Source organism: Callithrix jacchus, chromosome 16 (assembly GCF_049354715.1).
Source record: "Callithrix jacchus isolate 240 chromosome 16, calJac240_pri, whole genome shotgun sequence".
Taxonomy (NCBI): Eukaryota; Metazoa; Chordata; class Mammalia; order Primates; family Cebidae; genus Callithrix; species Callithrix jacchus.
The window spans coordinates 29,558,537-29,575,849 of NC_133517.1; the positions used below are offsets into that span (position 1 = coordinate 29,558,537).

General features: G+C 42.0%; 1 protein-coding gene across 13 annotated transcripts in view; it reads right to left on the minus strand.

Moving 5' to 3' along the window:
• UBE2W (ubiquitin conjugating enzyme E2 W) overlaps positions 1-17,313 on the minus strand; it is a 91,611-nt gene that overhangs the window by 74,179 nt on the left and 119 nt on the right. For 4 of the 13 annotated variants that reach the window (XM_002759003.7, XM_078352649.1, XM_078352645.1 and 1 more), the window contains exon 2: positions 6,930-6,962. The exons of 7 other annotated variants lie outside the window; for them this stretch is intronic. In XM_002759003.7, the coding sequence (XP_002759049.2) occupies positions 6,930-6,962 (33 nt within the window). Of the gene's footprint in view, positions 1-6,929; positions 6,963-8,995; positions 12,560-17,313 lie in introns of those variants that run through there. 2 more of the 13 variants (XM_078352644.1, XM_078352640.1) reach the window with 2 other exon arrangements.

Below are 17,313 nucleotides of genomic sequence, written 5' to 3' on the forward strand. Positions count from 1 at the left end.
GGACTTTAATACTTTCAAATCAAAAGTGTATTGAAACTTAAATCAAAATATAGTTGGACATGGTGGCTCACACCTATAATCCCCACTTTTTGGGAGGCTGAGGCAGGTAGATAACTTGAGGTCAGGAGTTCAAGACCAGCCTGGCCAACCTGGCAAAACCCCTTCTCTACAAAAAACACAAAAAATTAGCCAGGTGTGGTGGTGCATGCCTATCATCCCAGCTACTCCGGAGGCTGAGCCAGGAGACTCACTTGAACCCAGGAGATGGAGGTTGCAGTGAGCCAGATCACATCACTGTACTCCAGCCCAGACACAGTGAGACTCCATCTTAAAAAAAAAAAAAAAAAAAAAAAATTAGCCAGGCATGGTGGTGCATGCCTGTAAATCCAGCTACTTAGAAGGCTAAGGCACAAGAATCACCTGAACCCAGGAGGTTGCAGAGAGAGAAGACCATACCACTGTACCTCTGCCACTGTGACAGAACAAGATTGTCTCTAAAAAAAATTTTTTTTAATTAAAATACAGTCAATTATCATTATTCATAGTAGTTAAGTTCTCCACAAAGTTGTGGCAAACACTAAATTAGTAAATATGGAATCTACTGCTATAGGAAATACAGGTTAGATTCCTGCCAGCCTCTGATCACATTATTTTCTTCAGCCAATCAAAAGTAACTTGTTTGTTCTGTGTTTGTCTAAAGACTTTTTGTGTGTGTGTATGTGACAGGGTCTCACTCTATGGCCCAGGCTGGAGTGCAATGCCTTGATCTTGGCTTACTGCACCCAACCTCCACTTCCCAGGTTCAAACAATTCTCTTGCCTCAGCCTCCTGAGTAGCTGGGATTACAGGTGCATGCCACCAAATCCAACAATTTTTTTTGGCGGGGGAGGTATTTTTAATAGAGACAAGGATTCGTTATGTTGGCCAGGCTGGTCTCAAACTCCTAAATCCACCCACCTCAGCTTCCCAAAGTGCTGAGATTACAGACATGAGCCACCATGCCTGGCCTCTTATTTGCTAAATATTGTTGATTATCAAACTCACAGCCAACAGCACTATAATGCATGCCTGAACGAATTTTCTGCAAAAGCTACATACAGCACGGCCTTCATGTATACATAGGTACACTAGACAGCACATCAGTTAAACAGTGAAATTACCAACAAAAAGCACAAAAGCTAAACACTGTGGTACAAAATAGACCTAAAAAATAATCCAGTATTAGCCAAGCATAGTCTTGTTTGACCTCAGCTGGAAGTGGGTGCATAGAACGACAAAGTCACTGCTCCTTAAGTGTGCAAATGGCAAAAAAAAAAAAAAAAAAGCAAGCAAGCCCTGCAAGTATCAATTTTAGGGTTACAAGTAAGTTTCACAAAGAAGTGAATTCACAAATACAGAATTCATGAATAATGAAGCTGGACTACAGAAACAAATAAATCAAGGTAACTTAAATGAATTGTTATAAAGAAATGAATTCTATGCCTGTAATCCCAGCATTTTGGGAGGCTGAGGTGGGAAGACTGCTTGAGCTTTGGAATTCTAGATCAGCCTAGGCAACATAACGAAACCTCATCTTTACCAAAAATACAAAAATTAGCCAGGCATAGTGGCGTGCACTTGTAGTTTTAGTTACTCAGCAGGCTGAGGTGGGAGAATCACTTGAGTCCACGAAGTCAAAGCTGCAGTGTGCCGTGACTACACCCTACTCCAGCCTAGGTAAGAAACCCTATCTCAAAAGAAGCAAAAAATATGCCCAACAAGATAACTTTCTCCACTAAAATCCTTAAATTGGTTTTCCTAAGAATATACCAAGTTTTCTTTTACCAAATCTCTTTAAAACCTATTACCTGATTTCCTTAATGTATGTTCATTTCATGTAGTACAAAAGACTACTTTTATTTTAAAAAATTTTTTTAAATTTTATTTTATGAACTATCTCTAATCATAAAATGCAGCAATATTTAAAGAAAAGGCAAGGTGGTTAGACTAGATGACATCTGAGATGCCCACTGCCTCAAAGATTTTGTAAGTCTAAAAACTGAAGTTGATACACCTCTTTTAATTATAATAAAGGCTTATATGGCCAGGCGTGGTGGCTCACGCCTGTAATCCCAGCACTTTGGGAGGCCCAGGGGGGTGGATCACGAGGTCAAGAGATCAAGACCATTCTGGTCAACATGGTGAAACCCCGTCTCTACTAAAAATACAAAAAATTAGCTGGGCATGGTGGCGCGTGCCTGTAATCCCAGTTACTCAGGAGGCTGAGGCAGGAGAACTGCCTGAACCCAGGAGGTGGAGGTTGCGGTGAGCCGAGATTGCGCCATTGCACTCCAGCCTGGGTAACAAGAGCGAAACTCCGTCTCAAAAAAAAAAAAAAAAGGCTTATATGTGAAATAAAAATATTCTCAGCAATATTCTACACTACAATCACATTTTTTAGTAGGACTGCAATGTAAATTCTTATCTGAAAAACAGCTCTTCACTAACCCAGAGAAGTAACTTGAATCCAACTTGATACTATCAAACCTAATGGGCTCTCAGCTTGGTCCTATATAAATTCAAATAGAAAACAAGCTACCATATTAATATTATGAAACTATATAATCCCTACATTATATGCAAAAATGAATTCAAAATGAATCAAAGACCCAAATATAAAAACAAAAATCATATTTTCAGAAGAAAACTTGGATGCAAATCTCCAAGACCCCCTGGACTAGACAATGATTTCTTAGATATGACACCAAATACACAAACAACAAAGAAAAACTTCATAAATTTTGCCAAAATTAACAATTTTTGTGCTTCAAATGTCACTATCAAGAAAATGAAAACACAGCCCACAGAAAAACAGGAAATTTTTGCAAATCACATGTCTAATAAAGGACATTTAAGTCTAAACATATAAAGGATTCTTACAATTCAACAATAAAATGACAGGTTTTTTGAACTGGTGTGGCCGCTCAGACCTGTAATCCCAGCACTTTGAGAGGCTAAGGTGGGTGGATCACTTGAGGCCAGGAGTTCGAGACCAGCCTGTCCAACATGGCAAAATCCCGTCTCTACTAAAAATATAAAAATTAGCTGGGCATGGTGGCACATGCCTGTAATACCAGCTACTGGGGAGGCTGAGGGAGGATAACTGGTTGAATCTGGGAGGTAGAGGTTACAGTGAGCGAAGATCATGCCACAGCACTCCAGTGTGGGCAACAGAGTGATAACTCCATTTCAAAAAAAAAAAAAATTTAATGGCAAAAAATTTGAATACAGATTTCTCCACAGAAATAAACGCTTAATGCATCATTAGTCATTAGTGAAATGCAAACCAAAACCACAATGAGATACCACTTCCCACTAGGATGCTATCATCAAAAAAACCACCATAACAAACACTGGCCAAACACAGAAATTGGACTTCTTGCACACTACTCACAGGAGTGCATAATGCTGCAGTTGCTGTGAAAAAAATCTGGCAATTCCTTAGTGCGGTACTGTGATTTACAACCAGAAGGATATATTTAGTCCTCATGTAGCTCCTAAAACCCTTGGAATCTTGGAAGTTATAAATATCTTTTTATATGTTAATGCCATGACTGGTGGCTGGCGGCTCTTGAAGAGCCTCAGGTGACTGGTAGCCAAAGGAACCAACCACGTGATTAGAGGGTGGAAACTTCCAGCTCCACCCTAACATTCTTTGGGGAAGAAGGGAGGAGACTTAAAAGTTGAATCAGGCCGGGAGCGGTGGCTCACGCCTGTAATCCTAGCACTTTGGGAGGCCGAAGCGGGTGGATCACGAGGTCAAGAGATCGAGACCATCCTGGTCACCAAGGTAAAACCCCCGTCTGTACTAAAAATACAAAAATTAGCTGGGCATGGTGGTGCGCGCCTGTAGTCCCAGCTACTCAGGAGGCTGAGGCGGGAGAATTGCTTGAACCCGGGAGGTGGAGGTTGCGGTGAGCCAAGATCACGCCATTGCACTCCAGCCTGGGTAACAACAGCGAAACTCCGTCTCAAACAAACAAAAAAGCTGAATCAATCACCAATAGCCAATGATTTAATCAATCACACCTAAGTAATGAAGCCTCCATAAAAACCCAAAAGGCGAGTCTGAACAGCTTTTGAACTAGTGAATAAGAATGTATCCACATACTCCATGGGAACAAAAGCTCCTGAGTTCAGGGCCCCTACAAACCTCACATATGCAAAGTTTCATCTGGATGTTCAATTGTGTCCTTTAAAATACTGTGTGTAGTAAGTCAACAATTGTGAGTATACTGTCTTCCCTGGTTTCTGTGAGCTGATCTAGCAAATTACTGAACCCAAGAAGGGGGTTATGGAAACCTCCAATTCGTAGCCAAGTCAGACACAAGTTGTGGGTTATCTGGGAACCTACAACTTCTGATTGGTGCCTGAAGTGGGAGCCAGTCCTATGGGACTGAGCCCTTAACTCTGGTTAATGCCAGAACTGAATTGCAGAACACCCAGCTGGTGTTGAAAAATTGCTTGCTGTGAACCCCCCCCCCCGCCACATCTGGTGTCAGAAAAGGAGAATCAAGTGTTGTGGATGAGTGCAGAAGAAAATCATTGTTTATTCACCATAAACTTAGAATGTTAAAACATAGTTACCACATGACCCTTTCATTCAACATTTACTGAGGTCCTCCTACGTGCAAGGTATATAAAACAAATTAAAACATAAGCCTACATAAAATGTGTACATACATGTTCACAGCATTATTCATACTAAAAAGTAGAAACAATCCAAACTCAACCAATTGATGAATGAAAACAGGAAACCCAAATATCTGATATTTAAATAACTGATGAATGGATAAACTGTAGTATAACTAAAAATAGGCCATTACTTGGCCACAAAAAGGAATGAAGTATTCATACAAGCTACAACATGGATGAACCTCAGAAACACTATGAACGGGGCACGGTGGCTCAGGTCAATAACTGCTTGGGAAGCCCAGGCAGGACTGCTGAGACTGGGAGTTTCAAGATCAGCCTCGGCAACATAGCTAAACTGTCTCTATAAAAATTTTTTTTAAATTAGCCAGGAGCTGGGCATGGTGGCTCACACCTGTAATCCCAACGCTTTGGGAGGCCATGGTGGAGGAAGGAGGATCACTTAAGGCCAGGTACTCAAGACCAGCCTGGGAAACATAGTGGAACCCCATCTTTACAAATAATTAATTTGAAAATATATTTTGGCCAGGCGTGGTGGCTTATGCCTGTAATCTCAGCACTTGGGGAAGCGAAGGTAGTCAGATCACCTGAGATCAGGAGTTCAAGACCAGCCTGGTCAAGATGGTGAAACCACATCTCTACTAAAAATACAAAATTAGCCAGGCATGGTGGCTCACGCCTGTAATCCCAACACTTTGGGAGGCTGAGGCAGGCAGATCACCTGAGGTCAGGCAAGACCCGCTTGGCCAACATGGTAAAACCCCATCTCACAAAAATACAAAAATAAACTAGGCATGGTAGCTCAAGCCTGTAATCTCAGCACTTTGGGAGGCCGAGGCAGGCAGACTGCTTGAGGTCAGGAGTTACAGATCAGCCCGGCCAACATGACGAAACCCCATCTCTACTAAAAAAAAAAAAAAAAAAAAAAAAAAAAGGCCAGGTGTGGTAGCTCATGCCTGTAGTCCCAGCTACATGGGAGGCTAAGGCAGGAGAATCACTTGAACTCAGAAGGTGGAAGTTGCAGTAAGCCAAGATGACACTACTGCACTCCAGTCTGGGTGACAGAGCAAGACTCCGTCAAAAAAAAAATCACAAAAATTACACGAATGTTCATTGCAGCACTGTTTACAATAGCAAAGACCTGGAATCAACCCAAATGCCCACAGATAATAGACTGGATTGGAAAAATGTGGCACATATACACCATGGAATATTATGCAGCAATCAGAAATGATGAGTTTGTGTCGTTTGTAGGGACATGGATGAATCTGGAGAACATCATCCTCGGCAAACTGACACAAGAACAGAAAATCAAACACCGCATATTCTCACTCATAGGCGGGTGATGAAAAATGAGAACACATGGACACAGAAAGGGGAGTACTAAACACTGGGGTCTATTGGGGGGAAAAGGGGAGGGCCAGTGGGAGGGGGAGGTAGGGAGGGATAGCCTGGGGAGAAATGCCAAATGTGGGTGAAGGGGAGAAGCAAAGCAAAGCACACTGCCATGTGCGTACCTACGCAACTGTCTTGCATGCTCTGCTCATGTACCCCAAAACCTAAAATCCAATAAAAAATTAAAAAAAAAACTAGAACCACACTGTCCATCAAATTGCAACCAGTTTACATTATAAATAAATGTATATTATATAAATAAAATTGTGCTATATAAATTAAAACAAAAAAATCACAAAAATTAACCAGGTATGGTAGTACACGCCTTTAGTAGCAGCTACTAGGGAGGGTGAGGCAAGAGGATCATTTGAAACCAGGAGGCGGAGATTGCAGTGAGCCTATGGCACCACTGCATTCCAGCCTGGGCGACAAAATGAGAACGTCTCAGACAAACGGCTGAGTTAAAGAAGCCAGCCACAAAATGTCTTATATGATATGATTCCACTCTCACAAAATACCCAATATAGACCAATCCAGAGACAAAAAATAGATGAGTGGTTTCCAGACAATGGGGAATGGGGGAAATAGGGAGTGACTGCTAATGGATAAGGAGTTTCGGGGGTGACGAAAATGTTCTGGAAACAGCGATGATGGTTCTGAATACATTGAAAACCATTGAATTGTACACTTTAAAAGGGTAAGTTTTATGATATGTGGATTATATTTCAATTAGAAGAAAACACTGTGCCTTAAAAGGTTGTTAAAATGGATTTTAAAAGCTCAAAGTTTTATTTGACTAATTCTCAAATTTTGAAGAGAATTGGCAAAAAACACACACTTACTGGAAACCATACTTCCACCCTCCTTCCTGTGGTCTGAAAATACAAAGAGAGACCTCATGTAACACATGTTCATAAAGGAAATCTATTTTTCCACTGATAGATAGTGCAGGGACTAGAAATCGGGGAGGGGGGAACAAAAACATCTAGTAGTTATTTTAAAATGGGAATGTATATTAAAAAAAAGACAAAAGCATCTAGTAGAGTTAGTTTAAAATGGGAAGCGTACAGTATTAAAAGATAACTCACAAACAACTCCAAAGATCCATGAAATGAAATAACCTATTTTTACCTTATATGATTGTTTTTATCAACCCTATTTTACGTTTGGGGGGGGAGGTGGAAGGTTATACAACTATTAAGCAACAAAACCAGAATTCAAACCCAAGGTTATTTGATTCCAAAAGCTGTGCTCCTTACTCATTTATTCAACATTGACCAAAGCCCTCCTACATGCCAGGCACAAGTTACATCCAAGAAAATAGTAAATAAGCTAATTAATAAATAATAGCAAAAGGTATGAAGAATTTATCAAGGTAAAGGAAATTATTAGTGCTGGGGTGGAGAGCTATTTTATATTGGGTTGTCAGGAAGGCCTCTCTTAAAGACATTTGAACAAAGCTCTGAGTGTAAAAAAAAAGGAAGTCATCCAGATGTGTGAGAAGAGCATTCCAAGCAGAGAAAATAACAAGGCAGGAGTAGCAAGGAGGCCAATAAAGCTTCAGAGACATGAGGAGGTTAAAGCTTCTTAGGCCATAACATGAATTTTGGATTATATTCTTTTTTTTTTTTGAGATGGAGTTTCGCTCGTTACCCAGGCTGGAGTGCAATGGCGCGATCTCGGCTCACCGCAACCTCCGCCTCCTGGGTTCAGGCAATTCTCCTGCCTCAGCCTCCTGAGTAGCTGGAATTACAGGCACGTGCCACCATGCCCAGCTAATTTTTTGTATTTTTTTAGTAGAGACGGGGTTTCACCATGTTGACCAGAATGGTCTCGATCTCTTGACCTCGTGATCCACCCGCCTCGGCCTCCCAAAGTGCTGGGATTACAGGCTTGAGCCACCGCGCCCGGCCAGAATTTTGGATTATATTCTAAGGAAGAGAGGAAAGCCACAGGATTGTGAGTGAAATGACATGACTTTTGTTTTGAAAAAAATCAATTGGGAATCTAAAGGGATAAGTAAAGGGATGCGGGCAGAAGCAGGAAAACCAGTATGATACTACTAATATAATCTAGGCAAGGAAAGAGGATGTCATCTGCATTTATACCAGGAAGTAATTCAGAAAAACAGTTGAATTTTGGATATATTTTGAAAGCAGAATAGATAGAAATTTGCTAATGGTTTGACTGTAGGGTGGAACGAACCCAAGGTTTCTGGCTGAGCAAATGGAATAAAGTTGCCCATATACCAACATGGGGAATATTACAGAAAACTAGTTTGGGGAAGAGAAACAAAAAACCTAGTTTTATATGTTTACCTATCTGCTAATCCGTTTTTGTCTTACCCACTACACTCCATACTGATTTTTGTGCAATATGGCTTTTTAAATAGTAGTGAAGGCCAGTACTTTTTAAAAAGTAGTGCAGTGGCTCACGCCTGTAATCCCAGCACTTGGGGAGGCTGAGGCAGGTGGATCACAAGGTCAGGAGTTCTGAAATCAGTCTGACCAATACAGTGAAACCCTATCTCTACTAAAAATACAAAAATCTGCCGGGCATGGTGGCACACACCTGTAGTCCCAGCTACTCGGGAGGCTGAGGCAGGAGAATTGCTTGAATCCAGGAGGTGGAGGTTGCAGTGAGCCAAGATTGCACCACTGCACTCCAGCCTGGGCAACACAGCAAGACTCCACCTCAAACAAACAAAAAAAGGTAATGAAACAGGACTTGAATCTGGGTCTTCTGATTACAGAGCCTGTGTTCTTTATCTCTAATGAAGTTTTACAAAAGCAATTAAATGAAATTAGAGTCTTAGAATAGAACAACTCAAAAGCATGCACTGTTTCTTTGTGATATAAGAACTACATTAATAAATAAAGGCTTTCAAACAAGGACATTTTAAAAATACCTGACAGGCTGGTTGCAGTGGCTCATGTCTGTAATCCCAGCACTTTGGGAGTCTGAGGCGGGCGGATCACTTCAGGTCAGGAGTTCCAGACCTGGCCAGCATGTGAAACCCCATCTTTACTAAAAATTAAAAAATTAGCAAGGCATGGTGGCACATGCCTGCAGTCCCAGCTACCTAGGAGGCTGAGGTAGGAGAATGGCTTGAACCTGGGAGGCAGAGATTGTGGTCAGCTGAGATTGCACCATTGCACTCAAGCCTGGATGACAGAGCAAGACTCCATCATCTCAAGAAAAAACCATGATCGGGCTGGGCGCAGTGGCTCATGCCTGTAATCCCAGCACTTTGGGAGGCCGAGGCAGGCGGATCACGAGGTCAAGAGATCGAGACCATCCTGGGTAACAAGAGTGAAGCTCCGTCTCAAAAAAGAAAAGAAAGAAAAGAAAAAAACATGATCAAGTATTTTACAGATACTATGCATAATGAAGCAGACAGCAATGATATAGAGATGGAATAAAATTCACATAACAAATGCTCAATTTAGGTAAATACTAAGGAGAACTATATTTTTGGAGAGAATAAATGGAACATCGTTCCACTCTAATTTGTATTTATATATATACTTTTTGAGACAAAGACTCACTCTGTCGTCCATGCTGGAGTACAGTGGCATGATCCTGGCTCACTGCAGCCTCAATCTCCCCAAGCTCAGGTGATCCTCCTACCTCAATGCCCCAAGTAGTTGGGCCCACAGGCACATGTGGCCACGCCCAGCTAATTTTAATTTTTTTGTAGAGACGGGAGTTTCACCATGTTGGCCAGGCTGGGATCATCCCACCTTAAAAACTCTTCTTGATAATGAAGATTATCTTTGAAGGCCAGGCATGGTGGCCAGCCTTCAAAGAAAATCTGACATTATTTTCTGCTTTAGATTTCCTGCTTCATGAAAGCAGGAAAAACACTTTCCCTCTATCCCTTAAATGTGCAGGAAGTGACTATAGTAAATATTTGTCCATTACTTAACACTTCAAAAGGCATTCCTAAATAGCAAATTTCACATTAGTTTAATTCTACTTTAGGTCAGTCTATTAAGCAATTCTGTAACAATAAGGTTCAGTACCTATAAAGGAAGAATGAAAAATTTATATTTATAATATAACAAAAAAGTGGCTCATTTTATTGCTGCATGCATTTGCCATAACTTTAATGTCCTTCATAGTATTTTCATATTCTTTATAAAAGAGGAAGTCAACTAACCTAATTTCATTCTTATAAAGACATAGCAGTAACTTCTGATAAGTACTTATTTGGAAAGTGACTTACTCAAAAACTACATAGTAACTCAGTAGTGAAGCTAGGATTAGAAACTAAGCTCTGAAATCTGTTGATGCTGTGAAGGTTAAGGAATGAACACAGCTTACCTCACAGAGAAATCATTGGTGTAATTATGTAACTTTTCAGTCAAGAATCAAGCATTTACTAAACTATCTTATAACTTCTAGAGCTAAGAAAATTAGAATATTCCTTAGAGTTTATAAGGTTATGTATCAAATTTTAAAAAGATCTTCCTCGTATGTATACTTGTGTACTGAGTAAAATTATAATGGTAAATTTTTACTGTTCAAAGATAATCTTTATTTAAATTTTATTTTAATTAATTAATTAATTTAGAGATGGAGTCTCACTTTGTTGCCCAGTCCGGAGAGCAGTGAAGTCATCTTGGCTCACTGCAGCCTCTGCCTCCTGGGATCAAGGGATACTCCTGCCTCAGGCTCCCAAAATAGTTGGGATTACAGAAGTGCTCTACCACGCCTGGCTAATTTTTTTTGTATTTTTAGTAGAAATGAGGTTTCAACACGTTGGCCAGGCTGTTCAGGAGATTCACTCACCTTGGTCTCCCAAAGTGCTAGGATTACAGGCTTGAGCCACCACATCTGGCCCATTTTCTAACTTTTTATTATGTTGTAACCCTTTCATAATGACATCAACAAACAGATGAGGTATCTGTCAAGGCAACATGACTACTATAAGAGTGATGTCAGTAAGAGTCCATATTCCATCTCTCTCAGTCACTATAGCCAATTACTTGAGTAAAGAGCTGTGGGCCTGGCACAAAGGCTCATCCTGTAATAATCACAGCAGTTTAGGAGGCCTAGGTGGGCAAATGGGCAAACAGGGCAACAAAACCCCATCTCTACAAAAAAAACAAAAATTAGCCAGGCATGGTGGCATGTCTGTAGTTCCAGCTGCCTGGGAGTCTGAAGAGGGAGGATCACCTGAGCCGAGGAGGACAAGGGTGCAATGAGCCAAGGCTGTGTCATTGCACTGCAGCTTAGGTGACAGAGTGAGACCCTATCTCAGAGAGAAAAATTTTAAAAGGCTGTGAATAATCCAAAATAATGCATTATTTCTAAGTCTGAAAATAAGCAGACATTCATACTTTATCTCCTGTCATTAAATCTCAACCTCCTCTGTCCATCCAGCCAAACTGACAGTTAATAGTCTAAGACCCAGCTAGGTAAGAGAGGAAGTAAATGCAGAAAATTCACAAGAGTACTTCAACTGACCCTTTCTCTCAATTATTTAACTGTTTTTAGAGTTGACAAATACCAAAGACCATGCACTGACTTTCTAAGATCTTAAGACACAATGTAACAGGAAGCTGTAACTAAAATTTAAAAATCTAGAATGTCAAATTAGAAAAGTATATAGAGTATAGGTTAAAATTTCTAATTTAGGAGAAGTCTGAATGAAGCAGTTAAATTCTAAAATCATAAATTATATCCAGGAGGCCAAGTATTTAATAATATTAAATAAGCCATAAGAAGGAAAAAAATATTATAAAATTTAAAAGAGGCATTGAACAAAAAAAACACGATTTTAGGATTCAGCTGAGAACAGAATACCTCAATACTGCTACACTTTCAAAAATGTTTAGAATCGGCCAGGCACAGTGGCTCAGGCCTGTAATCCCAGCACTTTGGGAGGCCAAGGTGCATGGATCACAAGGTCAGGAGTTCAAAACCAGTCTGGCCAACAGGGTGAAACCCAAAAACTACAAAAAATTAGCCACGTGTGGTGACCTGTAATCCCAGCTGTTCAGGAGGCTGAGGCAGGGAACTGCGTGAACCCAGGAGGCGGAGGTTGTAGTGAGCTGAGATCCTGCAATTGCACTCCAGCCTGGGTGACAGCAAGACTCCATCTCAAAATAAAAAACAAGTTTAAAATCACATAAAAATTCACTTCAATAAAATAATGCTTTTGCAGTTTGGGGATAGAAAGTTTCGACCAAATAATCACATTCCCTAAAATGCTAAAACTAAAAATTTGCTACAAGAAACTTTCCATGTAATATTTTAAGATTTTCAGAATTACCAAAACTAAATGTGTATCTGTTTAACTACTGTCAATTTTAGGTATCACCACAAATATAACACTCTCTTAAAGAATGGTTTCTCACCAGGCACAGTGGCTCATGTCTGCAATCCCAGCACTTTGGGAAGCCAAGGCAGGCAGATCACGAGGTCAGGAGATCAAGACCATCCTGGCCAACATAGTGAAACCTCGTCTCTACTAAAAATACAAAAAATTAGAGGTGAGACAGTGTGCACCCTTAGTCCCAGCTACCCCGGAGGCTGGGGCAGGAGAATTGCTTGAACCCGGGAGGCAGAGGCTGCAGTCAGCCGAGACTGCGCCACTGCACTCAAGCCTGGGCAACAGAACGAGACTCTGTCTCAAAAAAAAAAAAAATAAAGAATGGTTTCTTGAAGCTGGGCACATTGGCTCATGCCTATAATCCCAGAATTCTGGAAGGCCAAGGCAGGTGACTGCTTGAGCCCAGGAGTTCAAGATCATCCTGGGCAACACAGTGAAACCTGTCTCTACAAAATACAAAAGCTTATAGTCCCAATTACTCAGGAGGCTAAGACAGAAGGATCACCTGAGCCCAGGGAGCTTGAGACTATAGCAAATCAAGAGCGTACCACTGTACTCCAGCCTTGGTGACACGAGACCCCCGTCTCCAAAAAAAGAAAAGGTTTCTTAAAACGTAATTTAACTACTGTCTTACTTGGTGATACATGAATTTTTCTTAGAAACAACAGTAAGGGGGAAAAAAAAGAAATGAATAAAGAATGTCTCAAAGGGATTACCTAAGTCTGAAAATGACTTACTCGAATTGTATATGGCAGAACTCTAGCAATATTAGGGAGTAGAGCTTCCCCAGCATTTATAAGTGTGCCAGAATACTGATCTCCCATTCCAGGTTATTTCATGAGGAGCTGCCTGCCAGGTGCTTCTAGCCTCCCAACCTCATCTACCTTGGTGTACTATTCAAAATTTATTTTCTATGTAGACACAACCTAAAGATGGTTGAGAGGCACTGACAGAATACATTAAAGCAGTTACCAGCTCAACTTTAAAATACGTACTCTCCAATAAGAAATTCAAAGTCTACCCTTACTTGTTTTACTCCATTGATCCTAAAGACTATTTAACTTTTATCAAGTAATGAAATTCCAAGTTACGTTTGTATAATATAGCATTAAGAAAAATACAGTTCCTCTCACAGTTTAAGTAACTTCAGCAGCAGCAACATCCTGGTGCGGGTAAGATAAAGAAATCCACTAAAAGCTTTTTGTGTAAGGACATGGTCACTCCATGTCACAGCTTATTTTCTCCTAATTAAAATCCCCAAAATGCCAATTTCCTAACCTTCTTCCATGTTTTTTCTCCACTGCGCTATTACCGTCTAATATAACAACACAATAGGCCGGGCGCAGTGGCATATGCCTGTAATCCTAGCACTTTGGGAGGCCGAGGTGGGAGGATCACCTGAGCTCAGGAGTCTGAGACCAGCCCGGCCAATGTGGCAAAATGAAGTTTCTACTACAAACACAAAAAAAATTAGCTGGGCATGGCAGCCGGTACCTGTAATCCCACCTACTCAGGAGGCTGAGAATCCTGGGAGCAGAGGTTGTAGTAGCTGAAATCATGCTGCTGTACTCCAGCATCAGCGAGATGCCCTCTCAAAACAAAAACACAATTAACTTAAATATTTTGTTCTTATCTGTCTCTTCTTACCAGACTATTTATTATTAAATCCACGAAGGCAGAAATCTTGTGTGCTTTTGTTCATTGCTATAACTGTGGCACCTAGGTAAGTGTCTGACACATAGAGGGCACCCAAAAGATAACTGCTGAGAGAATAAACAAATTTGGTAATTTGATTGAAGGTTTATGTATAATCTAATTGTCTTAAAAGAGCCAAACTTTGCCATTAAGATAGGATATAAACTTCGTACAACAAAGATACAGAATCACTACACAAAAAGTAGGGTTGTCTTTTAAAAAGCTTGACTTATATATATTAAAATTTCTTAAAGATACTACTGGCCGGGCTCAGTGGCTCATGCCCGTAATCCCAGCACCTTGGGAGGCCGAGGTGGGCAGATCACGAGGTCAGGGGATCAAGACTATCCTGGCTCACACAGCGAAACCCCGTCTCTAGTAAAAATACAAAAACTCAGCAAGGTGTGGTGGTGCACACCTGTAGTCTCAGCTACTTGGGAGACTGAGGCGGAGGTTGCAGTGAGCAGAGATTGCACCACTGCACTCCAGCCTGGGCTACAGAGCAAGAAAAAAAAAAGACACTACCAGAAAATCTACACTAGACATTTTAAAATACAAATAAAAAGGAAAGATTTTTTATTTTAATAAAAACAGGAAGCATCTGTTTTCCATTCCTCTAACCAGAAAACATAGACTAGAGAGTGATAAGATTTAGACAGAATACGTGACGGGAAAAACTTTAAAAAGTGATAAAACAGCCGGGGGACAGTGGCTCACACCTGTAATCCCAGCACTTTGGGAGAGCGAGGCGGGCGATCACGAGGTTAGGAGATGGAGACCATCCTGGCCAACATGGTGAAACCCCATCACTACTAAAAATACAAAAACATTTGCCAGGTATGGTGGCGTGTGCCTGTAGTCCCAGCTACTCAAGAGGCTGAGGCAGGGGAATCGCTTGAACCCGGGCTGCGGAGAACGCCGTTGAGCCGAGATCGTGCCACTGCACTACAGCCTGGGTTAGAGAGGATGAGTCCGTCTTAAAAATAAATAAATAAATAAAGGCCAGGCGCGGTGGCTCACGCCTGTATTCCCAGCACTTTAAGAGGCCAAGGCAGGCGGATCAGGAGGTCAAGAGATAGAGACCATCCTGGCCAACATGGTGAAACCCCGTCTCTACTAAAAAAATACAAAAATTAGCTGGGCGTGGTGGCGTGCTCCTGTAGTCCCAGCTACTCGGGAGGCTGAGGCTTGCTTAAAACCGGGAGGCAGACGTTGCAGTGAGCCGAGACCGTGCCACTGCACTCCACCCTGGCGCCTGGCGACAGAGCAAGACTCTGTCTCAAAAGCAAAAACCAAAGTGATAAGACAGTCTAAGGTAGTAACACTTAGGGCACAGGAAAACGCACTATTGCACTATCAATCAAGTATTTGTTTCCATTGCTTAGGACACTATGTAAAGTTCAAGATTACCAACTTCTCTCATAAACAAATCTGTCTTTACCAGACACTCAATCTAACCAGATAACACACTAAGTTCTCTTGTCAAATATTATCATAAGTATTGTGGATTTTAATGTTAATCTTTAGCCTCAAATTACGTTTTAATCTTAATACCGATAATCTTAAGCTCATAAAAAATGTTTTCATCTTAACACATAAAATCTTTAAGTGGTCCTGTAGCCTATTGCGTCTACTGTTCAACTAGGATTCCACAGTTCCTTTTTCAGCCTCAAATGACGAAACTTCTCTAACGTCTCTGGGGAAACTAGTGTAAAGTATAACGTTTCCTGAAATTGTTCTTGTTTTTTCCCTGCACCATTCGTGACATCTCTTCAACTAGAAATGTTATATAAAACTTTTATGTTCTGCAGGCAAGTCCAGAGGGAGAAGCAAAGGTAAAAAGAATACTGTAAGGAAAACAGGTTGAAAGGGGAATAACATAAAAGCACAGGAGTAAATGTGAAGCAAAGAAATATTTATACAAAAGAGGAAGAAGATGCAAAAAAGGGAAGAAAAACACTTTCAGCAGAGAAAAGAAAAAAAAAAGGAGGGGGAACAGAGACTTGCTTCTTCCAGAAACAAAAGCAAAAAACACTTCTAAGAAAACGTGGTCTCTCTTTACCCAAGGGGATGTTAATAAAATGCTAAAAGGTATTCAGCTGACACTCCTATTTAGAGGTCTACTTTCTCTTCCTATGTCCTTTGATACTGCTCGTCTTCATCAATGAATTAAATGCAGGGTATACATAACACAGTCAATATCTACAAAACTACAATTGTGGTTGCCATCTTTGCCTGCAAAAATAATTAAAACAACTCCCTGGTTTCGGGGAAAAGGGGTAAATTAAGTTGGAAAACCAGAAAACCCCACTTGCTAAGTGGGGTAGAAATGACACAGGTTAACAAACGCCTCCTACCCATTTAGATTCTACTGAAGGTCTGGGTAGTTAAGGGCAACAACAAGTAGCTTTACCTCGACCGCAAGGGTGGGGCATTGTAGGGGAAAACAAAATAGAGGGCGAACTATCCCGAGAGGTTTAAGGGGGCTGAGGACTCGGCTCTCGGGAGACTGTCCATCAGGCGGTGGACTCGGGCAGCTTCGAGAGGAAGGAGACAGTGGACTGCTGGAGGAATGTCAGTGAGAATGCCGGTGCAGATGGAAAGAGAAGGTACCCACGAGCACAGAATTAAGAGTCAAGGGAAGAAGAGAGGCCCGGCGTGGGAGGCCGGAGCAGAGGCCGCTGAGCGCCGTCTGCAGCTAGCCGCCCTCTCCCGAGACGCCTTCTCGGCTCCACCACACTCAGCCCCTCGCCGCCCCTGCCCGGGCTACAACCGCGGGCGCAGCTGTTTCCGTCGGGCCAGGGACAGCGGGAGAAAGGCAACCGTGGGGCTGGCGGGGAGCAGACTGGCAGCGGGTGTGTGTGTGTGTGTGTGTGTGTGTGTGCGCGCGCGCGCGCGGAGCGGATTTTGAGACCGGAACGCCAGACTTCGCCCTTTCTCCCCCAAGCCTCCTTTATCACCCAACTTCCCAGTCGGCTGGTGTCCCCTTCGACCGACGGATACCGCACCACCCCCCACCCCACCACCCGACGCCTCTCGCCGCTTCTCACCCCTCCCCCGACGCCCTGAGCGGAGAGAAAACAGACTACCCTGACCGATCCCGAACCCGCCCGGGTGTCCCCGAATCGCGGACACCGCCCCCGCCCGAACGCTGGCACCCTCTTGGCGGCTCCCTGGCCCGCCCAGATGCA